Source organism: Uranotaenia lowii, chromosome 3, assembly GCF_029784155.1.
Source record: "Uranotaenia lowii strain MFRU-FL chromosome 3, ASM2978415v1, whole genome shotgun sequence".
Taxonomy (NCBI): domain Eukaryota; kingdom Metazoa; phylum Arthropoda; class Insecta; order Diptera; family Culicidae; genus Uranotaenia; species Uranotaenia lowii.
This window is the reverse complement of record NC_073693.1, coordinates 370,042,672-370,065,080: the sequence shown is the minus strand read 5'-3', so window position 1 is coordinate 370,065,080 and position 22,409 is coordinate 370,042,672. Positions and strand designations below refer to the sequence as shown.

Below are 22,409 nucleotides of genomic sequence, written 5' to 3'. Positions count from 1 at the left end.
ATTGACTAAATCTTTAAATCTAGCTGTCTGTATAAAAACGTTATTGAAAACATATTTTTTAGCTTATTGAGCAGAACCTAGATCACAGATTTGGGTTGTTGGACATTCATAACTGATAGTTCTACTTTCTATTTTACTTTATTGAGTCTCAGCACAAATCAGGCAAATTTATGAGAGAACGAATAACTGTGATGGTTCGGATCCTCTCTATATGGTGTTGTGTGGTTTCAGTACTTTAAAGTTAATTATGTAGGAAAAAATCCTAAACAACGTCTGGCTACTGAATGAATTGAATTTGATCATTTTTTTTTTAAATATTGTAGTAATATGTGAGGTAATAGTTTGAAAAAGAAATATGTTTTTATCTTGCGTACCCTTAATCATGAAGAAATGTCTAAGAGGCGAATGAACTAAATATTTAAAGCCTCTATAAATAAATCAATCAATCAATCAATCAATCAATGGAGGAGTGTATAAAATTGAAAGTTAACCAATTCTGGCAACGTTTGCTTTTAACTCAGAGTGCACACTTGCAAGCGTTTTAAGTATGTTTTGAAATAAAAAAGAGTAGTCAAAGGAAGCTTCAATAAAGAATTATAACGTTGAATAATATTTTTATCAGTGGACTTTCTAGAGTAAGGGTAATAAAATAAGCTTCTGAACAGGATCTTGATAATGAAATTTCTCAATTTTTCAATAATTTGAATGGTTTATTTGAATGACAGCTTATGAATTCCTAAATTAGGGGAAAAGTTCATATAACGCCCCATGTGGCTAATACGCGCCAAACTTGTTTTGAAGAATCTGAAACATTTTAAGCCTGCAAAATATTACCAATTTGTTTTAAATGCTGTGATTGGTCATGGCAAGTATGAGTTTTTCCTTAAAATGCCCCTGTGTCGTGATAATTTCACAATTTAGGTTTTTCTTCATTTCGATCTAAATTTCAAAACACTTTTAATAAGGTGTCACCAAGCAGAGAATAACGAATAAGACAATATTTTCTGACACATTGATAGAGGAGAATCCAAACTATGATTTAATGCTAAAAAATCATACTGAACTCGCTAAGGTATGCTTTTTATGGGTATGTTCTATCACGGCCCATGCGCTCGTTATAACGCGCCAATCGTAGTAGGCTGAAAATAGCATTAATTTTTCAAAAAGGCCAATTTTCATTGAAAATGAACAAAAAGTCTAAAACTATATTTTGAGCGTTAATTCAGCCCAAAAAATCTATTTTTCATTTTTTTGAAATTTTGAATAGTCCATTTTGATTTTTTTTTCAGTCAAAGTGTCTGTAAGTATTGGTGTGTTTTCGGTTTTCGGCTGCTCTCGGGTGTGTTCGGCTGCTAGGCGCGTATTGAATACACAGCGGCGCGTTTTTGTAACACAGTTTTGTTCTGTGGCTTTTAATATGGTTTTTAAAAATCAAGTTTTTTAAGAAACTATTGCAATTTGAGTAATAAAAAATCATAGGCATTTGTGGGAAACACTTTTCTCAATTTGTACGTGGAATACATAGAAAATCAGCAATTCGCTTAGGTGGCGCATAATAGGGCATATTCCCCTATATTATAATTATTATAAAGCGTGTAAGTTTTGTAAACATGATCGATAAAGTGTAATGATTGTTTTGTTTAACAAAATTATAGGATTTCTAACCTTCGATAACACTAGTCAAAAGTGTCTCCTGATCGTTTCCTTTCACCCAAATCTCAAAAACTAAATTGTTTTGCTAGGATGCAGAGGTGAGCTCGGTCCTAAAGCACAAAATCGTTCTTTCATTCCTTTCTCTATTTTCCAAACTAACCATTGACTACTAGGACGTGGCCGGCGCCTTTATTGATGTGTAAAGAGAGAGCATCAGTTTTGTTCATTGTGAATGTGCTGCCAGTCCCAGCCGCCATTCTTTTGACCTCTGGGCAAAATTGATGGCCTCGGTCAATCACGGAGCAGCAACCATTGGCGATGTGGAACTCGTTCTACTCTGAGCCACGTCTGCGATCGTGGAATTCTAAATGCATCTGTTTTATATACATATTTTATTCCAATTCAGTACAGTTTGGTATAGTTTTAATGATATACTAAAAAGACGTAAGATGCGAATGCCACAAAACAAAACAAAAATTAAAGGATAACTTTTAGTATGTTTCAAATTGAATATGCATTTCGAGTTTAATGAATAAAGGTGGATGTGAGTAGTCAATCAAGCTAAGCTAAGCTAAATCTAGCTATCTGTATAAAAAGCAATATCTGATTATTTGTGGGTTTGTTTGTTTATCCACGATTAACTCAGCAGTTTGAAGACCTAAAAAGTTGAAATTTGGCATGGTAGTTCGACAAAAAACGTTTTCAGATTTTTGAAGGGTCCATTTGGAAAGGGTAGCCGGTGGCCATTTTTAAGGACGAGCAATTGATTTTAATTATTTATCTAATTTAAGGTCAGAAGTTGGCCAAAAGAGTCGTTCATATTGCCTGTTCACTATTTTTGAATAATCAATAAGATATTGACCCCAGTGTTCCGAAAATCACTCATTTTTAATGAATGTTACTGATTGCACTTCTTAACTGAACGTACAGCGATCGGATTTTGTTATTGATTACTACTGGACTTATCCGATCATCCATCGTTCTATTCATCGCTAAAATACAGATCACCTCGCACGATGTTTGCTGTCAAAACAGTGCAGCACCATCATCAAATTGGAATCTCACCATTGAGCGATGCATACGGCGAATCATGTTGGGCTAGGATCAGGAGTGAATGGTTCATGCAGTGAGCGAGTGATACATGTAACCGATCATCAGCAAATGTTGTTTGATTTTAAACATAGCGCTATCCCATTATACAATCAGAATGTATCCAACAGGAAACGCATCCTGAGTGTTTATTTTGATTGATTTTCGGAACATTGATTGACACTGTTTATTTAAAAAATAAATAAATCCATGTTATCATCAGAAAACTAAGGAAATCATAATTCGGATCGATGATATATGGACTTTGGAAATTTGGTAATCGCATTAAATTTGTATTAGTTCTCCGGGTGGACATCACCCGTAAATTTCATTATTTGATGAAATATTTTCCTATCTCTAAATTATAAAAAAGTAAAAAAAAAATAAACAAAACTTCTATTAAATCATATTTTGCTGAGATTTCTTAAGTTTACTCCAATCTTATTCTAACGATTTGGTTGTGTTGTCGGTTTTTCTGAAAATTTTATAATAAATTCTTTCTAAAGATAATTTATGACAAAAACAAATTATTTGTGCCAGGGAAAAATATAATGAATATTTATCGATAATAAGGCGGTTGTGTTGAAACATCAAGAATATATTGTTGCAAAAAGTTCATTGGGTAACTGTCATACAATTTAAGTTTTTATTAAATTTTGTTGGTTTTGTATGTAGGTAGATATGTGAAGATATGACAACAAATTTACATTTTTTACGGAATTGCAACAGTACCAAAACAATCGAAAGATTCGTTTTAATTCAACCAAGGTAAATGAAAAGTTCATATACCGGTATTTCGATAGCAACTTCCTACCTTCTTCAGTGAGCGTTTTCGATTGATATATCGCTTAGCTTGATTGACTACTCACATCCACCTTTATTCATTAAACTCGAAATGCATATTCAATTTGAAACATACTAAAAGTTATCTTTTAATTTTTGTTTTGTTTTGTGGCATTCGCATCTTACGTCTTTTTACGGCGTGTTCGTAAATTGATTTTTTCTATCGAAGTGATTTTTTTATCAATGCTGGCGTTCGTAAATTACAAACAAACGTATGCAAAAGCATTTGGAAAGTGATTTGACATCTACCAAACAAATCGATCGACTGATTTACGAACGTATCATTAAAACTATACCAAACTATACTGTATTGGAATAAAATATGTATATAAAACAGATGCATTTAGAATTCCACGATCGCAGGCGTAGCTCAGAGTAGAACGAGTTCCACATCGCCAATGGTTGCTGCTCCGTGATTGACCGAGGCCATCAAGACCGAAATAAGTGTGTTGAAGGCTCACCAAGGTTAAAACAAATTGTTTTAAAATAGTTTAAATTTACATACTTTCAAATGAAGCTAACATTTTGGATTTTATGTCCATTGGCACACTAACAGGGCAATACACTTTATTATTTTGGATACGCGAAAAGTCCATAGAGCGAAACATTGTAAAAATAAGTACGAATGGCTTCAATCTTCAAACCTCAATTTGTTCTCAAAAACAATAATCCTCTTTTATTTTTCAGGAAAACAAGCTGTGCTTGTGCTACACTGCGATAATATGCACATGTCAGAGGACGTTATGGTGGAACCCGGACTGGTCATGATATTTGCTCATGGAATAGAATAGGATACTGATACGATTCAATCACCCTCCATAAACCCTATGTTTCCAGCTCTTAGCAACTGATGGAAAACGAATAACGAAAAGTTTAGCAAAAAAAAAAAATAAACAAAACACAGTGATAACCAACTACCGAGAACTACTACTCCACCAGCAGCCCTGCTTTTCCATGAGCGAGGGAACGTCTTAAAATTTCAAAGAAAACCTGTAGCCACCGTCTTGACAAGCAGCTTTCGACGGCCAGATTGGTGCCATTTTGATAAATGCACAACATTTTAAACTAGATTACAGACAAAACAAAACAAAAAATGCACAATTATGAAAATAGGCAGATGCTCCAAGAAGTGTCAAAATTATCTTGCCAATTAAATCGCATTTATACAATTAAATGCCGTAGACACACAAATTTCACTGTTGATTTTGTTAAATTCTTCCCCTCCCCTCTTCGTGTACCCCTCCTCGGTCTGTCCCTAGTAACAACGACATCTCCTTAGTATGAACCCAACCAGTCAAAACCTCACTTCGAATCATATCAGTGGTGAAGCCGGAAATCATCCACTAGCTACATATGTATGGTAGTGACTACGAGCAGTCGAATTGAATATGATCTCTGGATTTGGAATCCCAACCTCCTGCGCGCTAGGAATGAGACAGAAACAAAATAGTTAAAAAATAAGATTCTACAGCAGTGCTTTGGAGCTATTGGATAATGCAATCTTGTACTTGATGGAAAAATGATAAACTTCCTCTTTGATAAAAAGAATATGTTTGAATAATTTACAAAAACACTGTGAATCGCAGCCATTTTGCCAGACAAAATCGCGTTTTTGAATTTATAGTGACGTTTCGTCTTTCCCAAGTGATGGTGATGTAAGCTATGATTTTTTTTTCACTTTCCTCGATACTTATTGTTTAGGTTAGTTGAAAACTAGTATAGTTGCTTCTGTTGCTACAGAATAACTTAAAAAGCGAAAGTTTTTTTTCTGGCATATGATTTAACAAAATTACCTAATTATGTACTAAATGAAACAAACTGTAGCGAACAGAAAGGATGCATTCATTTAGCTAAGATTAGTTCTTATGTTAATTATAGTTATATGGAGAAATAAAATATCTCAACAATGTCCGTGTAGTTTTAATTTCGTCACCTAGCTTTTAAGTCTGTAATATGATCGTATTAGATCATCTAGTATAAATTCCACGACAGCACAAGAATTTATTTCATAGTTTACAATTAATAACAAAACAATTATTTGGTCGAGATTCGACCAGATCGAACTGAACGCCATCAGCAGATTTCTGAGACACTTGAGTTTAATTTACTAATATTTTCAACTTTGGACGAAATCTATAAAACTTATAACCCAGAACTAATAGTTTATAACCCAAGGAACACATCCTAGTGAATAAATTTACTTGTTTTGGTCTCGCAAACGAATAACATGAGTTTCAAAATCTGCAATTTAAAATTTTTCTCATGGCGTTCAGTTCGGTCTGGTCGAAGCCAGGCCATTTATGAATTTATATCCTAATTATCAACATGACGCCAAATGAAGGCTGATTCGTGGCCTGAGGATTAGCTATCAACATTTTACAAATCTTAAAATCAATCTACATTGGACATTTATTTCTGTCATACGAAAATTGGAGTCAGATGAACTTATGAAAACCTTTCTAGTTAAATTGGACCGTTTTCACTTACCGAAACCAAGCAGAAAGAATAAAAAACACAGCAGCAGAAGTGGCCAACACAACAAAAGCGTACAACTCAACCAACTACTCATCTCCAACCAGCCTCTGCTCCACGGAAACGGATTTACCCCTCAATCGGCGCAATCATCGGCCATTGGCAGATGATCGTGGAAACGCAAAAGGATCCCCCAGGGAACAGTTAATTTTGAAATCCCCTATTCCATCTCAACGCCCTCCTCTCTCTACTCCTTCCTTCCAGCCTTCCCCTATGCTTAAGATAGCACCTGACCCTCGGCCCTTAAAAACTACTAAAAAGTAAATGGCCTAATAAACTATATTTAAAAAAACCGTACCTACTAAAATGTCGCTCGGCCCCCAAAAACTTCTACCAAAAAGTAAATGGCCTAAACAATTTTTAAGAAAAAATATCCGTTCTAAAAAATTTGTTTTTCGTTACGAAATTTGGTTTTTAAAAGGCCTGCTTTTCCTACCAAAAAAAAAAAACTATGTCGAAACGCAGTACTTTTCGATACAGTTTTCTAAAGAGCGTCAAAAATTGCTACTTTTAGACACTGTTTTTATTTGAAAAGAAAAAATTACAACCTGTCTCTTCATGTTAAAAAACTTGATTCTGAAGGGTATTCTACGGTACTGCAAAATATTGTGTACGCAACTCGTTGCAAAACTCAATTTTTTCAACACCTAACATAATTATCCAACTCGGCAAGCCTCGTTGAATAAATTAACGACTCGTGCTGAAAAATAAACACTTTTTGCAACTATTAGAGAATTTATAAATAGACGAAAAAAGAATAAGATAGCTTAGATTCGAGAGTTGAAAGAAAAAAACATGTTTATTTTCAAGAGGAAATGTTTAATTTTCATTTTAGAACCTAAAAGTTAAGATTAAGTCATGTAAACGTTTTTTTTAAATTCTGCAGAAAATCATAGATGAATTTCAAACCAAAACGAAGTTTCTAAGACCTCAGGGTTTGTAAAATTAAAAAATGAACCCCAATACAGCAACCGAGTTCAAACACCCCTCTGATGAGTGAACTAAAGCCTCAAGAATCTTTTCGAAAGCTTGAGAATTATAATAGAATCGATAATGTATATCTAGCCAGCGTAAACATGTGGACCAAAAGGCGTTCTTTTCTAGTACTTAAGGAGTTTAATTAAAAATTTCATGAAAAAACCATTTATTCATAAGCGATTTATACAATCATCGTCCTCGGGCTCATGTCAAATTGTACAATGGAAAGCACGAGAGCTATTGCCCCACCTAGTAGACATTGTCATCAACTAGAAACGTTCGAAAAACTCCACCGAAACCAATCCCTCTAAGGTCGTGAACCAAGCGAAGTTATTGGCCACAGTATTCCGAGCTGAAGTTGCAGTAGCAGCACTCACCCTCGTTCCCAACCTGGCCAACAGGGTCTCAAATTGAGTGAGCTCTGCTCCGTTATTGGTACGAGCTGCAATGTTCGCAATGGCGTTGTTCAGCGTGTTCTGGCCCAATCGGCTAATGAACTCATCAACCAATGCATCTTCCATCATCAGGAACTCGATAAGAGCATCGACTCCGATACGGCTACCGGTGTAGACGGATGAAACAATTCTGGTTCGTTCCATTTCCAGGAAATTAAAGGTGGATCCTCCTCCAATCGAGGTCATGAGGAACGAAACGAGGAATTCTTTGTTCTGAGAGCATCCCATCGCATCGATCAATACCGCACGTTCGGCTTGATTCTTGGATGCTAGCAGCCATTCATATATCCAAACGTACTCGGCTTCTCCCGCATTTTGTAAGCCGAAACAATACATGGCCGTTGAGATATCTGGATGGGCTGGTTTTTTGTCCGATACAGCTTGTGAGACTACTCGAGCTGCTCTGTTGAGACAATCTTGAACGCCAACTCGACATGCCCAGGTAGAAATAGTTTGCTTCAGGTATTTCTGTAGCATAGTTTCGCCTTGTGGGACGGAATCAATCGGAAGTGTTGCATAGATTGGTGTGAGAATCTCTCGGGCAAAATTAACAAAATGTTCATAGTAGGGAGTTCCTCGGAATTTGTTGTTGAAGTAGGTCAGGACAGTACTGGCGGCTGCCCAAGGGGGATAAGTGTTTTCTTTTTTAAGGTAGGTCAGTAGTTCCAAAGCAAGGGCCATATCTAGACGATCAGCTCGGGCCAAGTTGTAGGCATCGTTAATGAGCTGAGCACGATTTTGAACATGAATTGTTTCAGGATTATCTAGTAGAGTGTTGAGGATGAGCTTCCAATTCTGAAGATCGTAGTTCACTCGATAGTATCCAGTTTGTTTGTTGTTGAAAATGATCCAATCTTCTGCAGACGCAGTAGTAGATATTTTTTCAGCTTTGCTTGAAAGCCAGTCGAACTTCTGAGTACTGAAATCAGCATTCGATTTCGTAGCGTAGTTGTATGGGATGTGGTAGACATGAGTATTTGGCAGTACACGGTCGCTGAGGAACCTTTCTTGGGACAAATAGACGACACCGTTTTGATAATCACGGCGTACCGTTAGAAGAGGAAAACCAGGAGCATTGGTCCATGATTCCATCAGCTGCTGGATAGATGAAGTTGTTGAGAGGATATCCTGTCCGTTCAAAGCGAGTTGCAATCCCTGATAAAGATGAATATCTGTAGCCACGCCAAGCTTTGCTTGGTTGAAGTAATCGGAAAGTCCAACACGGAAGTTTTCATCTCCCACCACTTCGCGGAACATGTTCAAAACGCTTCCCGCTAGAATGTTGGTGTCACATTAGAGATAAGTATTGGATTTTGAATAAGAATTTAAGTCATTGTTATACCTTTATCGTACGCTACGGTATCGAAAAGGCCTGCGATTTCATTTGGGCTGCCGGCATTCCAATTCATCGGACGTACCGTTTCCCGAGCATCGGCTGCAAACGCGTTATGAATGACTTCGACGTTCCAAAGGGCCCAATAGTCGTTTTCCGGGTAGGCCAAGGTTGCCGCCAAATATTCGTAAACAGTAGCGAATCCCTCCTTAAGCCATACGTATGTCCACCATTCCGGCGTAACAAGATTACCGAACCACTGATGGGCGAACTCGTGGGCAATAATGGTTGTGACCGATTTCTTGGTGCGATAAGAATTGATAGCTGGATTGAACAGCAGAACGGGTTCACTGAAACGAAAATAGATAAGGTAGGTTACAATAGATGTATATAACAAGTCATCGCAGTTTATTTATGAACAGAACCGCTGATGGAATCTTTCACTCGAGATGTATCAAGGTTTTTTTTGGGTGATTGGGCATATTTATTCAGCACATACCCGTAAGAAACGAGACCCCAGTTTTCCATAGCACTCGAGGTACGATCTGGAATGGCAATCTGAGTCATTTTGGGCATATGACTGATGTACGGAATACCCAGATAATCGCCCAAAGCTTCCAGAATGTCGATACCGGCGTCCAGTGGATATTCTGTCTCCTCGAATACATTCGGTCTAGCATAAACCGTTTGAGTACCTCTGGTACGAATGGCGAAATTGGTAACAGCAAATGCCACTAGGAAAGTCGACATTACAGTCGATTTTTGGAACCGCGTGACTACATAATCTGGATCCATTGTATCTACCTCTAGATTACCTTCTTGGGGCATATTAGCCACTGCATGGTAATCTTTGTGGTGGATTAAAGCAATCGAGAAAGAAGCCTTCAGCTGGGGTTCATCGAAACAAGGGAAAGCCATTCTTGCATTGGTAGATTCGAGTTTGGTTGAAGCAATGTAGTGCCTGTTGCCGTCGTTATCCACATACGATGAAGCGTAGAATCCTACATTATTATTGTTCTGCAACCTTCCTGTGTACTGAATCCTCACCATGTAGCTACCAGGTTCGAGTAAGCTTTCGCTTTGAATAATCAAATGCTCTGTGCGGGTATCAGTTTCGAATGCTGGTAAACCTAGCTCAACTAAATTTTGTTCACCAACCACAGAAAAGAGCCTCACATTCCAGATCGAAAGCTGACGGTTATGAACAATCACTTTGTCGCTGCTCTGCAGAAGTTCAAAGAAAATTTCCACGTTTCCCTGAAATTCTCGGTTATTTTCGTGAATGGATGTCTTGATGTTCAGATTGTAGTGTGAAGGCACGGCACTTCTCGGTAGCAAGTATGACTCGTCGATTTCTTGAAGAGGTTGTATTGGAACCTCTGGTGCTAGGTCTCCATCAATTTTCCGCCATTGTGGACGATCTGCCCAAACTACACTAAATAGTAAAGCACAAAACAGAAATTTTCTCAGGCCCATTTTCTCAAGGTGGTTTGCCATAGACGGCAAAAGTTGAACTAAAGCTTCTAAAACTCTCGTTAACGGCTTTATATTGCTAAAATTTTCTACAGACCTGCGAGGTGCAAGATAAGATACGGTGTATCTCGCATTTCTAAGACAATACAGGACAATCGGGTTAATAAAGTTATCAATGAACTTATCGGTCCATAATTCAAGTTCACTTTTATGGTTGAAGATTTCATGAAAATCAGTAATGATCGACACCCCTAGATTGTTGACCAATTCCCAGTTGTGTGTTACCGTCCGAGCTGCATGGCGATGGATTTGCAGGTTTTTTCAGTTAAAAATCAATATCACAAGGAAATATGAATTGTGTTCCAAGATCTCAGATTTTAAATTTAGAAGTCTGCCTGTACTGTTATAAAACAGTGTCTACAATTAGTGTTTTCTTAGAATGCACTAAGTATTTATTGGTTATACCTCCATGAGGTTGGTAATCCTATATCGATTTATTTTCGGTCATTCTGCAAAAAATATTCTGATGTAAGATGATGAGTGCAGTATTGCTCATTATCATACCAAGACTGACGCATAAGCATTTGATACTCTCTAAAATGTAAAAGTTCGGAACTCGGTAGAACCTAAGCTCAAGTTTCTGAAGTTGAAATGGGAAATAAAGGTATTTAATAAAGTGGAATGTGTCGAAAAACTAAACAAGTTCTTGAACTTGGGACTATCGCTGTCAGACTTGTAGTTAAAGGTTCCATATTCAGAAAAAAAAACTGAAAATTATGTGCTGCAGTACTTACAAACTATTCCGTGAAATTTGAGAGCAGCGTTGAACATTTGGGGGAAATAATTTTGAACCGAATAGTGAAGGTCTCAGAGGCAATTCCGCGAAGAGTAGATGCCGTTTGGAAGCATTTTCTTCAACCGAATGTTGGCTAACGAAAACAAAACATTTATTTTATTTTTGATTTTAAATAAATTCACATTGAACACATCTGATTATAATAAGCCATATTTATGTCAAGCTATCTCAGTTGGAAAAGCGTTCGTAAAACTCCACCGAAACCAATCCTTCGAAGGTCGTGAACCAAGCGAAGTTATTGGCCACAGTATTCCGAGCTGAAGTTGCAGTAGCAGCACTCACCTTCGATCCCAACCTGGCCAACAGTGTCTCTAGTTGAGTAAGCTCAGCGCCGTTATTGGTACGAACTGCAATGTTTGCGATGGCGTTGTTCAGCGTGTTCTGACCCAATCGGCTAATGAACTCATCAACCAATGCATCTTCCATCATCAGGAACTCGATTAGTGCGTCGACTCCAATACGGCTGCCGGCGTAGACGGACATTACGATTCGAGTGCGTTCCGTTTCCAAGAAATTAAATCCTCCTAAGATCGAGGTCTCGAGGAACGCGATAAGGAATTCTTTGTTCTGAGAGCATCCCATCGCATCGATCAATACTGCACGTTCGGCTTGATTCTTGGATGCTAGCAGCCATTCATATATCCAAACGTACTCTGCTTCTCCTGCATTTTGTAAGCCGAAACAATACATGGTTGTTGAGATATCTGGATGGGCTGGTTTTTTGTCGGATACAGCTTGTGAGACTACTCGAGCTGCTCTGTTGAGACAATCTTGAACGCCAACTCGACATGCCCAGGTAGAGATAGTTTGCTTCAGGTATTTCTGTAGCATCGTTTCGCCTTGTGGGACGGAATCAATCGGAAGTGTTGCATAGATTGGTGTGAGAATCTCTCGGGCAAAGTTAACAAAAGGTTCATAGTAGGGAGTTCCTCGGAATTTGTTGTTGAAGTAGGTCAGGACAGTACTGGCGGCTGCCCAAGGGGGATAAGTGTTTTCTTTTTTGAGGTAGGTCAGTAGTTCCAAAGCAAGGGCCATATCTAGACGATCAGCTCGGGCCAAGTTGAAGGCATCGTTAATGAGCTGAGCACGATTTTGAACATGAATTGCTTCAGGATTATCCAGTAGAGCGTTAATGATGAGCTTCCAATTCTGAAGATCGTAGTTTACTCGATAGTATCCAGTTTGTTGGTTGTTGAAAATGATCCAATCGTCTGCAGAAGCAGTAGTAGATATTTTTTCTGCTTTGCTTGAAAGCCAGTCGAACTTCTGAGTGCTGAAATCAGCATTCGATTTCGTAGCGTAGTTGTATGGGATGTGGTAGACATGAGTATTTGGCAGTACACGGTCGCTGAGGAACCTTTCTTGGGACAAATAGACGACACCGTTTTGATAATCACGGCGTACCGTTAGAAGAGGAAAACCAGGAGCATTGGTCCATGATTCCATCAGCTGCTGAATAGACAAAGCGCTTTGAATTATGTCCTGTGCGTTCAAAGCGACCTGCAATCCTTCGTAGAGATGAGCATCTGTAGCCACGTTTAGTTTTCGTCGATTTAAGTAATCAGTGAGTCCTAATCGCCAATTTGCATCCCCCATTACTTCGCGGAACATGTTCAAAACGCTTCCCGCTAAAATGTTTGAATGAGTTCAAAGTAAACAATTATGAAATTTTAAATGAATTCAACATACACTTATCGTACGCTACGGTATCAAACAAGCCTGCGATTTCATTCGGACTGCCGGCATTCCAGTTCATCGGACGCACCGTTTCCCGAGCATCGGCTGCAAAGGCGCTGTGGATGACTTCGACGTTCCAAAGGGCCCAATAGTCGTTTTCTGGGTAGGCCAAGGTCGCCGCCAAATATTCGTAAACAGTAGCAAATCCCTCATTGAGCCAAATATACGTCCACCAATCTGGGCTGACAAGATTACCGAACCACTGATGGGCGTATTCGTGGGCAATAATGGTTGTGACCGATTTCTTGGTGCGATAAGAATTGATAGCCGGGTTGAATAGCAGAACGGGTTCACTAGAACGAAACGAGATAACGGGACCAATGTTATCAAGGAATAGATACAATAGATGCATATAGCAGGTCATCATGGTTTCGTAATCAACCTTATCAACAGAAAAACCGTTAAAATACTTTAACAGGCTGATATCAAGATGATTTAGACTGGGCTGGCGTTTGATTTGTTTTCAACAAAAATTTGATAACTACGTTCATTATTGTTTCCTAAACATAGAACGTATTATGTGAACCTCTACTTACCCGTAAGCGACGAGACCCCAGTTTTCCATTGCACCTGTGCCGCGGTCTGGAATCGCAATCTGGGTCATTTTAGGCATATGGTTGATGTAAGAAATACCCAGATAATCTCCCAACGCATTCAATATGTCGATACCGGCGTCCAGTGGATATTCCGTCTCCTCGAACACATTCGGTCTAGCGTAAACTGTTTGAGCACCTTTGGTACGAATGGCGAAGTTAGTTACGGCGAAAGCTACCAGATAGGTCGACATCACAGTCGATCGTTGGAATCGGGTCACTACAAAATCTGGGTCCTGCGAGTCTGCCAATAGCATACCGTCCTGGGGCATATTGGCCACAGAGTGGTAATCTTTGTGGTGCGTTAGAGACAAGGAGAAAGAGGCCTTCAACTTCGGTTCATCAAAACAAGGGAAAGCCGATCTGGCGTGATGTGGTTCGAATTTGTTTGAAGCAATATAGTGTGTTTGGCCATCATTATCCAGATAGGACGACGCGAAGAATCCTTGATTATTGTTGTTCTGCAACCTGCCAGTGAACTGAATCCTCACCATGTAACTACCTTGTTGGAGAAGGTTTTCACTTTGAATAGTCAAATGCTCTGTACGAGCATCAGTTTCAAATGACATTACTGCAACATCAACTAGGTTCTGTCCCCCGACTACGGAAAACAGACTCACACTCGAGATTGAAAGTTGCCTATTGTGGACAGTCACTTTGTCGCTGTTCTGCAGAAGGTCAAAGAAAATCTCTACGATTCCCTGAAACTCTCGATTGTTCACATGAATAGACGTCCTGAGATTTAGATTGTAGTGTGAAGGCACGGCGACATTGGGTAGTCTGTATGACTCGTCTACTTCCTGAAGAGGTTGAATTTCAGGCTCTTGAGCAAGATCTCCGTCAATTTTCCGCCATTGTGGACGATCTGCCCAAACCGCAGAAACCAGTAAAACACTCAATAAACTGATACTCAGGTTCATTTTCCTGAGATGGATTACACTAAACAGCGAGAAGTGAACTAAACGTCTAAGCGCTCGTTAACGGCTTTTTATTGCTAAAGTTTGCAGACCTACGCAGGCAAAGATAAGATACACTATATCTGCATATTTTCAAGACAATGTCATTCAACCGGATTCGTAAAATTATCAATCAATCGACGTTTTTATTTACAATCAATTTCGTTTATTTACACATTGATTTTAGGCTTCTGAGTAGCTGTAATTTTCAAGGAAGTCAATCACAATCAACCCTTCCAGACTATTGAACCAATCAAAGTTCTGGCTGACCGTGGTCAAAGCTTGATCGACTACATCAGCTGGTGCCAAATCTCCCACCGTCTCGAACAAATGCTCCAATCGACCCAATTCTTCCGGCGTATTCGTTCGCTCAGCGATAGCACGGATCGCAAGATTGAATGTAGATTGTTCCATCCAGTAGATGTAATCCTCAGCCATGTCCCAGTTGTCGAGGAACTGTAACAGCGCATCAACTCCGGTTCTGCCGGCCGAATATACTACTTGAAGAATATAAAGCCGTTTGCTTTCGTAGTACTGAATCTCTGGAACTGTTCCGATTGAAGATGTTAACAGCGCTTTCAGGTGATCGGTATTCTTGGAACATGCTAAGGAACCGAGTAGCTGATTTCGCTCGTTAGTATTTTTGGAGTTGGCCATACGATCGTACAACCATCGGAACTCTTCATCAGTGGAGTGCTGTAATCCATGGCAGTAAATCACTGAGGCAATATCTGGGTGAATGCCAACATTGGTTCGTATCGCTGTGTTTAGTAGGTTCTTAGATTTTTCTTGGCAATCCTTATACCCTATGCGGCAGCTCCAGGTGGAAATAAGTTGCTTCAAATATTTCTGCGTCAACGTCTCATCCGAACTAACCGAGTCAATATGCAGCTCATCGTACACAACATCAATCAAACTGGTTACGTACCGTTCGAACGAAGATTGATGAGCTGTTCCGAGCAGCTTTTTGTGCACGTAATTTAACACGTTATTGGCTGCAGCCCATGGTATGTAGTCTGTGTCATGCTTCAAAGAGGTTATCAAACGCAGAACGATGCTGAAGTCCAACAAATCGGCTTTAGCCAGGTTAAACGCATCATCGATTAACTGAGCCCGGTTGAAGGGATGAATGGTTTGAGCATTTGCGATCAGAGCCTTAATAATCAACTCCCAGTTCTGAGGGTCGTAGTTCACCCGATAAAATCCCACCTGTTGCCGATTGAAAATTATCCATTGTTCTTCATCAACGTTAAGCGGAATCCGGGCAGCTTTGGTAGTCAACCACTGGAACTCGTTCAATGTAAAATCTTCATCCCGCTGATTTGCCACATTGTATGGAATGTACCAGACATGGTCATTGGGCAGTCTCCTATCTGACCAGAATCTGTCCTGCGAAATCACCACTTCTCGCTTGTCATACAATCGACGAACGTTCAAGACCGGATAACCGGCAACGCTGGTCCAAGACTCCATCACGTCCTTCACCGTCAACGAATTGGGGAGGTAAATCAACTGGGTGTCCTGCAGGCCGCCGTACAAATCATCAGGCAGTCCAGTCGATAGTTGACGATTTTCTAAATAGTTCTTCAAACCAGCCCTCCAGGTCGTGTCACCGAACACCACGCGGAACATATTCAGCACACTTCCGGCTGTTGGAAAAAAAAATCGAATGGAAATTAGTCTCCTTTTGAGAAACGGATTTTATAATGAATGATTACATTTTTCGTAAGCGATTCGGTCGAACAGTCCCGATATCTCGGTCGGCGTAGCTGCGTCCCAGTTCATTGGCCGCGTCGATTCACTCGAGTCAGCTGCCAGGGCCAGCTGTAAAACATCCAGCTGGAAGAAATCCATGTACTGTTCCCCGGGATATGCCAAATCCGCTCCGTAATAGCCGTACAGAGTGGCGAAACCTTCGTTCAACCAAATGTGTCCCCACCAATCGCAGGTAACAAGATTACCGAACCACTGATGAGCGTATTCGTGACCTCAGGCTTGCAATTTCTCTAACGAGAATCACCGATGTGCTCGGTTTTCGATTCTCGGTAGAGATTCTCTGAAACGCACCGCAGAGATTTTTAGCCGAACCTCTGTAGAGAATCTGTAAATCAACACGGCAGAGCTAACACACACTACAGTGAAAAAATGTTTTCACCAAGGAGAGCGACAGCGACGGCAGCTGGCTTGGCTTGTTGCGTTTACCAACACATACGAAGCTGAACCACTCGCCCGAAACATTTATCGTTTGTTGATGCTATTATTATGCACACCGTCGTGTTTGTTTTTGTCTTTGCCTTTTGGTGGCTTCAACTAGTCGGTTCTGTGTTTTCACTGGGGTGCTCTACAGTGACAAATCGTCGCACGCCGGAGCTATTGAACTTGGGTGTGTGTGGCTTTCGAAACCGGGGTGCGAATAATGTGTGGAGAGGATCGAAAAATCTCACCCGGGTGATTTGCAACTATCGCACGGGGGTGTTTTTTTCTCCGTTCTCCGTTTTTCTCGGTAGAGAATGGCATCTCTGCGTGACCTATCACCGTTGCTATTCCTCTTTTGTTGTGATAGGTATTCACCGCTGGATCGAACAGTAGAGCCGATTCTCTGGAGGAAGAAAAATTATCAGATGAGAATCATGTATGCTATCAAATGATTGATGATACATACCCATAGGTAACCAAACCCCAATTTTCCATCGCTCCAGAACAGCAATCTGAGCGATTTTCGGCATGTACTTGTTGTACGGAACACCGTAGTAAGAACTTAGCTGCTCCAGAGTTTTAACGCCCGAGTTGAGAGCGAATTCTGTTTCATCGATGGCGTTTGGTCGAGCGTGTATGAGTTGGCCTGCGAGAGTTCGCGTCTCAAAATCTGAGACAACAAACGCTAAAAGGTATGAGGACATTTTGGCTGTGGTCTGGAAAACGGTTGTGACATACTCCGGATCACTTTCATCCACAACGAGGTCACCATCCTGGGGCATGTTAGAAACGGCACTATAACTTTTGTGATGAGTTATTGATACGGTGAAGGCCGCCTTGAAAGCCGGTTCGTCGTAACACGGGAAAGCCATTCGAGCACGTGTCGGTTCGAACTGAGTAGATGCTAGATAGCGCCGAACATTTTGCTCATCACGGTAATATTTTCGGAAAAATCCGGAATTGGTAGATGTCTGCAACCGACCGGTGTAATCTACGTGCAGAATGTATCTTCCGGGTTCTAATGTAGAATCGAATTGAAACACTTGTTTCTCGGTTCTTTCATCATAGTGTAGAGATGGTTCCAATACTTCGTCTTCCGCTTCTTTGACCAACGTTGCCGCAGTAATGGTCAGGCCACGATTCAGAAGAATGATTCTACTGGTAGGTTCAACCACGTCCAGATGCAATTCTAGATTACCCTCGAAATTAGGGTTTCCATCGTCGTGGACAGCTGTGCGTAGATGCAGATAGTAGTGCACTGGGACTGTATCCTTCGGCAGACGAAAACTTTCATCAACTTCTTCAGAAAGGTCAACAACCTTGGCACTTCTTTCGTTCGGCACTTCTACGGGAAAAGAACTTCTAGCCAGTTCCACTTGAGTGGCAACCAAAGCCAAAACGATGACGACCTGCAGCCGTCGGATCATTGTTCCCGGACAATGACTGGTTTCGTTATACGCTTAGGCTGCAGAGATTTGCTTATTTAACGGCAATCGAAGCTCTTGGCCGTTCGTCGGATGTCGCAGGGTGATACTGGCTATCAGTCCCCGATAGATAAAGCTGCATTGTTATTGAGTAAGTTTGTCATGCCTGTTTTTTTAGAAATGTCTTGACAGAAGTCCGTGCCATTTGCAGCTTGAAGGTTTCAAGCCTCCGTATCACGCACCACACTATCAGTTAATCAGTGTGACACTTTCTTTATCTGAGGTCGATTTTAATTATTGAAATACATATGACTGAGGAGTTTTCGGATGGCTACCAGATGTAGTTAAATGAACACTTATCTATGAATACGAGTTATCATTCTGATAACACAGTAGTGGATTATTAAGTTGGCGCTTTCTTGAGCGTTCCTAGGTCAAGTTTTTGTATTCAGGAGATTCAAAAGCGATAGTATTTGTTGTATTGTTTAATGATAAATTGCAACTGATTTATTATTAAAGGGTGTAACGGCCAAAAACGTGTTTAACTTTCAAATGAATGAAATCTACTTCTTGTTGGCATGGGTGTGCAGAATGAAGTGCCTACTTTGTTTTTGGCGCACACTCTTCAGTTTTTAAATTAGCCCCCGCTCAAGAAAAAAGGGGCGTTTAAAAATTCTGGACGCGCATCAAGAATTTGTACTCTGTCGCATAATAAGAAAGCAAAAATGTTAAATTTGCTACAAACGACGAACCCGTTTTTTTCCGCCGCAGAAGATCTTACCAAATATTGAATACTGCAAAATGACAAACAAATTTAAAAGTCTTAATAAAAAATCCTAAACATACTCGAAACATAAATTTTCTAGCAATTTTTCGTCGTTCCACCCTTTAAGAGAGAAAAAAAATCTGATTTTTGCAGAACTTCTCAACTTAATTGTTTCAGGACACCCGGATTTCACTTAAGCTTATTCGTTTGTTGGCATGAGATGATTAAAAGCAACTAAAACCACTGATCACACTGACATGACACTTAGAACAGAAATTCAATCATTTCCTGTCTATTATTTTTTTGTCAGATTTTACAGGTTCGCAATACCGACGGCAGGTGGCGAACCTGAAAAATTTGGCAAAAAATGCCCTGTAGGAAAAATGTACCTGTTTAGCCCGATTTTATCGTAGAAATTGCCTGTTTTTTTTTTAAATTGGGTGGTATTTCCTTCAAATCGATCGATGCGCACTCTGGAATCGACATTGTGCACTATTGGAAAAATTATCCAGAAAACGAAATCGAGTGTCCAGTCAGTATGGTCAGTGCTAAAACTACCTTAAGTTAAAGTAAAGATTCGCTATAATCCACTTAGATCTCAAGGTAAAAAGAAGTTCAGAAAACTTGTTTAAGCAGGATGCCAAATGAACTAAAATCATTTTAAACATTTAGATATATGAAAAATTTTAGCCGTATAAACATTTGAAACGCATGCCCTGGATTTTGAATCCCAAGAATATGACGAAAAATAAAAGTTTTGAATTTTTTAACTACCGTTTCTGGATTGTGTCGTAAAAAAGTCGCATATTAAAATCATAGCGCGCATACGGTAAGCCTCATGATTTTTACTGCCTTTATAGACAATGTTGCTCAAAACTGTCGAATACAACATTGTAAAGAGAAAGCTCTATCTTTTCACTAAAAAACCTATAAGGAAATTATTTAATTCAGGGCACGTTCTCGTACTTGATAGCCTACATAAAACTTAAGCGCAGTTTGTTATGAGCACCTTTGCTAACGACATCTTTCATCAGAAATGGTCTAAATAAGGAGTGTATTCGAAATAAATGCAACTCTTTGTTTTGCAAAAAACTATTTAATGTATAGATTAAAATTGATGAAATTCTCAGCGTAGCGACAAATTTTTGTGATGTTCTGTCAAATGGTTTTTGAGATAGCGTTCAATGTTGTGCTTCGGCATAAAATCAAGATATTTGAATTTTTTCACTCCGCCAAAGTTTTTAATGGCACGATACCAGATATAACCAGATAAAACAGAGTATAAACTTTGTGGGACCTATCGAAGAGCTTTTCAGGGAAAACGGTCGCATTTAGAGGCAGTCATCTTTGTATATTTAGCCATTCATCATGTCAATCCTTATGACACACTGACTAATTTGCAGTTTCCACAGATCGTTAGTCTCCTCAAGTACTAGACATCGGGGCTTATTCTGCGAGGCGAGTGACGTGAAGTGACTTAGATTTTGAGAGTCACCGTATTCTAGCAGGCGAATGCCGTGACTTGAATGAACTTTAGGTGACTTGAATGAACTTTTTTTACTGTCACCGTATTCTCAGAGGCGAATGGCGTGACTCAAGTCGGTGGCAAGTGACTTTTGGAGTCGTAACCTATATTGCAAGTGACTCGGTAGGAAAAAAAAAAGATCCTCTAAATTTACATAATTTCAATGAAAATACACGACAGTAAAGATGAAAAATGATCCAAAAAATGTACAACGAAGGTATTCTTAGAAATTTGGTTCAATTATAATGGAAAAAATTTTAAATGCAACTTTTAAAAAAACCCCTTTTATGCATACAAAAGTTCTCAGTTCTGCTGTCCAGAATCTAAGTTTTTAAAAACTTTCAAAACTTTGTAAATTTAGGATATTACGATTTTTGGCTTGAAATAGTTTTTTAACTCTGAAATTTAAATCAGAAATTCTGATTTTTCACGCACACAAATAGCAATTTATTTTTTAAAAAATGTTCGGATTCATATTTTAGATTTTTTTTATTTTCTTATTACTTTTTTTAAAACCACAACACTACCCACTTTACAAGGCATTTTTAATTTTTGAGCCGGAAAAGTTTGCTTCAGCCTACTGGTGCTCCGAAACGAGCTGGTTCCATTCCGGTTTCTCACTCTTGTTCTGTTGTCCGGCAGCACCCGGAAGTCTCCTGTGTTCGGCCCAGTTGAAGTTTCGGAGCCGTGGTGCCCGTTTCCGTCGTCACGGCCATAGACGTCTGCATTTTGCTCTGGTGCAGTAGCTGAGAGAAAATTAGTCTGAAATGAATCGAACACATTAATATTACAAATGGAAATTCAATTCAACAGAAATTACCTATTCGCAGCGTTCAATGTTTATTTTTATTTGGTTAAATTTTAACTCTGTATTCATCCGCAAGCTACAAGATGAATCATTTTGTAGCTAGCGAATGAACAGAGCGGCAAAAACCATTGAAATATCAAGGAAGGTGAAGCATAATTATGTGCATATTTAGTTGGAAACTAAAAATCATCTTTTCATGCTGATTTAAGTACTTGAGCTAGATTCAAACACAAAATAAAATACTTAGCAAACAAATCACAATGTGTTTACACTAAAAATTTTAAAGCAAGTGTGCAAAATTGTGCATGAAAAAAAACTGATTTGCATCACCTGATTATGTACGGACATTGGGCAAAAGTCATTTCGGATGAACTTCAACGAAATGTCAATCCAAGAAAATTATTCGAATTTTCAGGTACGCAATATTTGTGTTTGCATATGTATTAGTAGTTTGAAAAATTAGCAAGCTTTAATAAAATCAGTCATGCACATATTGTTATGTATGATTTTTTTAAATTGAATAATAGCTTTTTAAAGTAATAACCAAATAATTGCTGGATTAATTGCTGGAATTGTTTGTGAAACTCGATTCAACAGCATGAAACTTTTACACGATTTGATTTGTTTTACTATAATTTAAAAAAAAAAACAAATTTAAACAAGTTTGAGAAAAATATTTGAACTTTTTATTTAAATTCAAACCCTACATAAAAAATATTTAAAAAAACCATGTTCAGTTATTGTTTTTCAACAGATTAGTTTACTTGCAGCGCTCATATATTTTAATAATAGAATGAATTCGAAGCTTATGATAAACATATCTTGGTCACTGGATACTAGATTATTTTAAGGGAAATAAGTAACTTTAACTTAAAACAATTGTACCTAAATCATTGGCTCATTCGGAGTTAAAAAGAAAATATTAAAAAATAAAAACAAACAGGTGATAGATATCTAATATTTATTTAAAAGTTATTAAACAAAACAAATAATTTGAAGCACGTTTTCTCCATTTAGTTTCATGGTTCTAAATAAGAATCGGTTTGAAAGAAACGATGTCCTATTCAAATCAAAATTCTTGAATTGTACTTTTTTAACTTAATTGCAAATAAAGTATATACAATTTGAAACCTGAATCTGAAATATATGAAAGTAAATCTTAAATCTTTGTTTTGTAAGAGTTAAAAAATCA

At 38.8% G+C, this 22,409-nt stretch overlaps 3 protein-coding genes across 3 annotated transcripts in view; 1 reads left to right on the top strand and 2 right to left on the bottom strand.

Annotated features, from left to right (window-relative positions):
• Positions 1-22,409, top strand: part of LOC129757602 (E3 ubiquitin-protein ligase NRDP1-like) — a 62,730-nt gene that overhangs the window by 9,159 nt on the left and 31,162 nt on the right. The gene's annotated exons all lie outside the window — the stretch shown is intronic.
• On the bottom strand, positions 7,294-14,477 carry LOC129758416 (uncharacterized). The gene is made up of 6 exons (XM_055755915.1): positions 13,486-14,477; positions 12,902-13,242; positions 11,395-12,840; positions 9,383-10,649; positions 8,893-9,233; positions 7,294-8,824 (listed from the first exon to the last, which is right to left on the bottom strand). Exons 1-6 carry the CDS (start codon positions 14,460-14,462, stop codon positions 7,365-7,367), a joined length of 5,832 nt encoding a protein of 1,943 aa, XP_055611890.1. The 5' UTR covers positions 14,463-14,477; the 3' UTR covers positions 7,294-7,364.
• On the bottom strand, positions 14,662-18,133 carry LOC129757599 (aminopeptidase N-like). Its single transcript, XM_055754874.1, is given in 5 exon segments — positions 14,662-16,147; positions 16,217-16,486; positions 17,027-17,097; positions 17,161-17,197; positions 17,200-18,133. Coding segments are annotated over 5 exon segments (2,766 nt in total). The 5' UTR covers positions 18,122-18,133; the 3' UTR covers positions 14,662-14,681.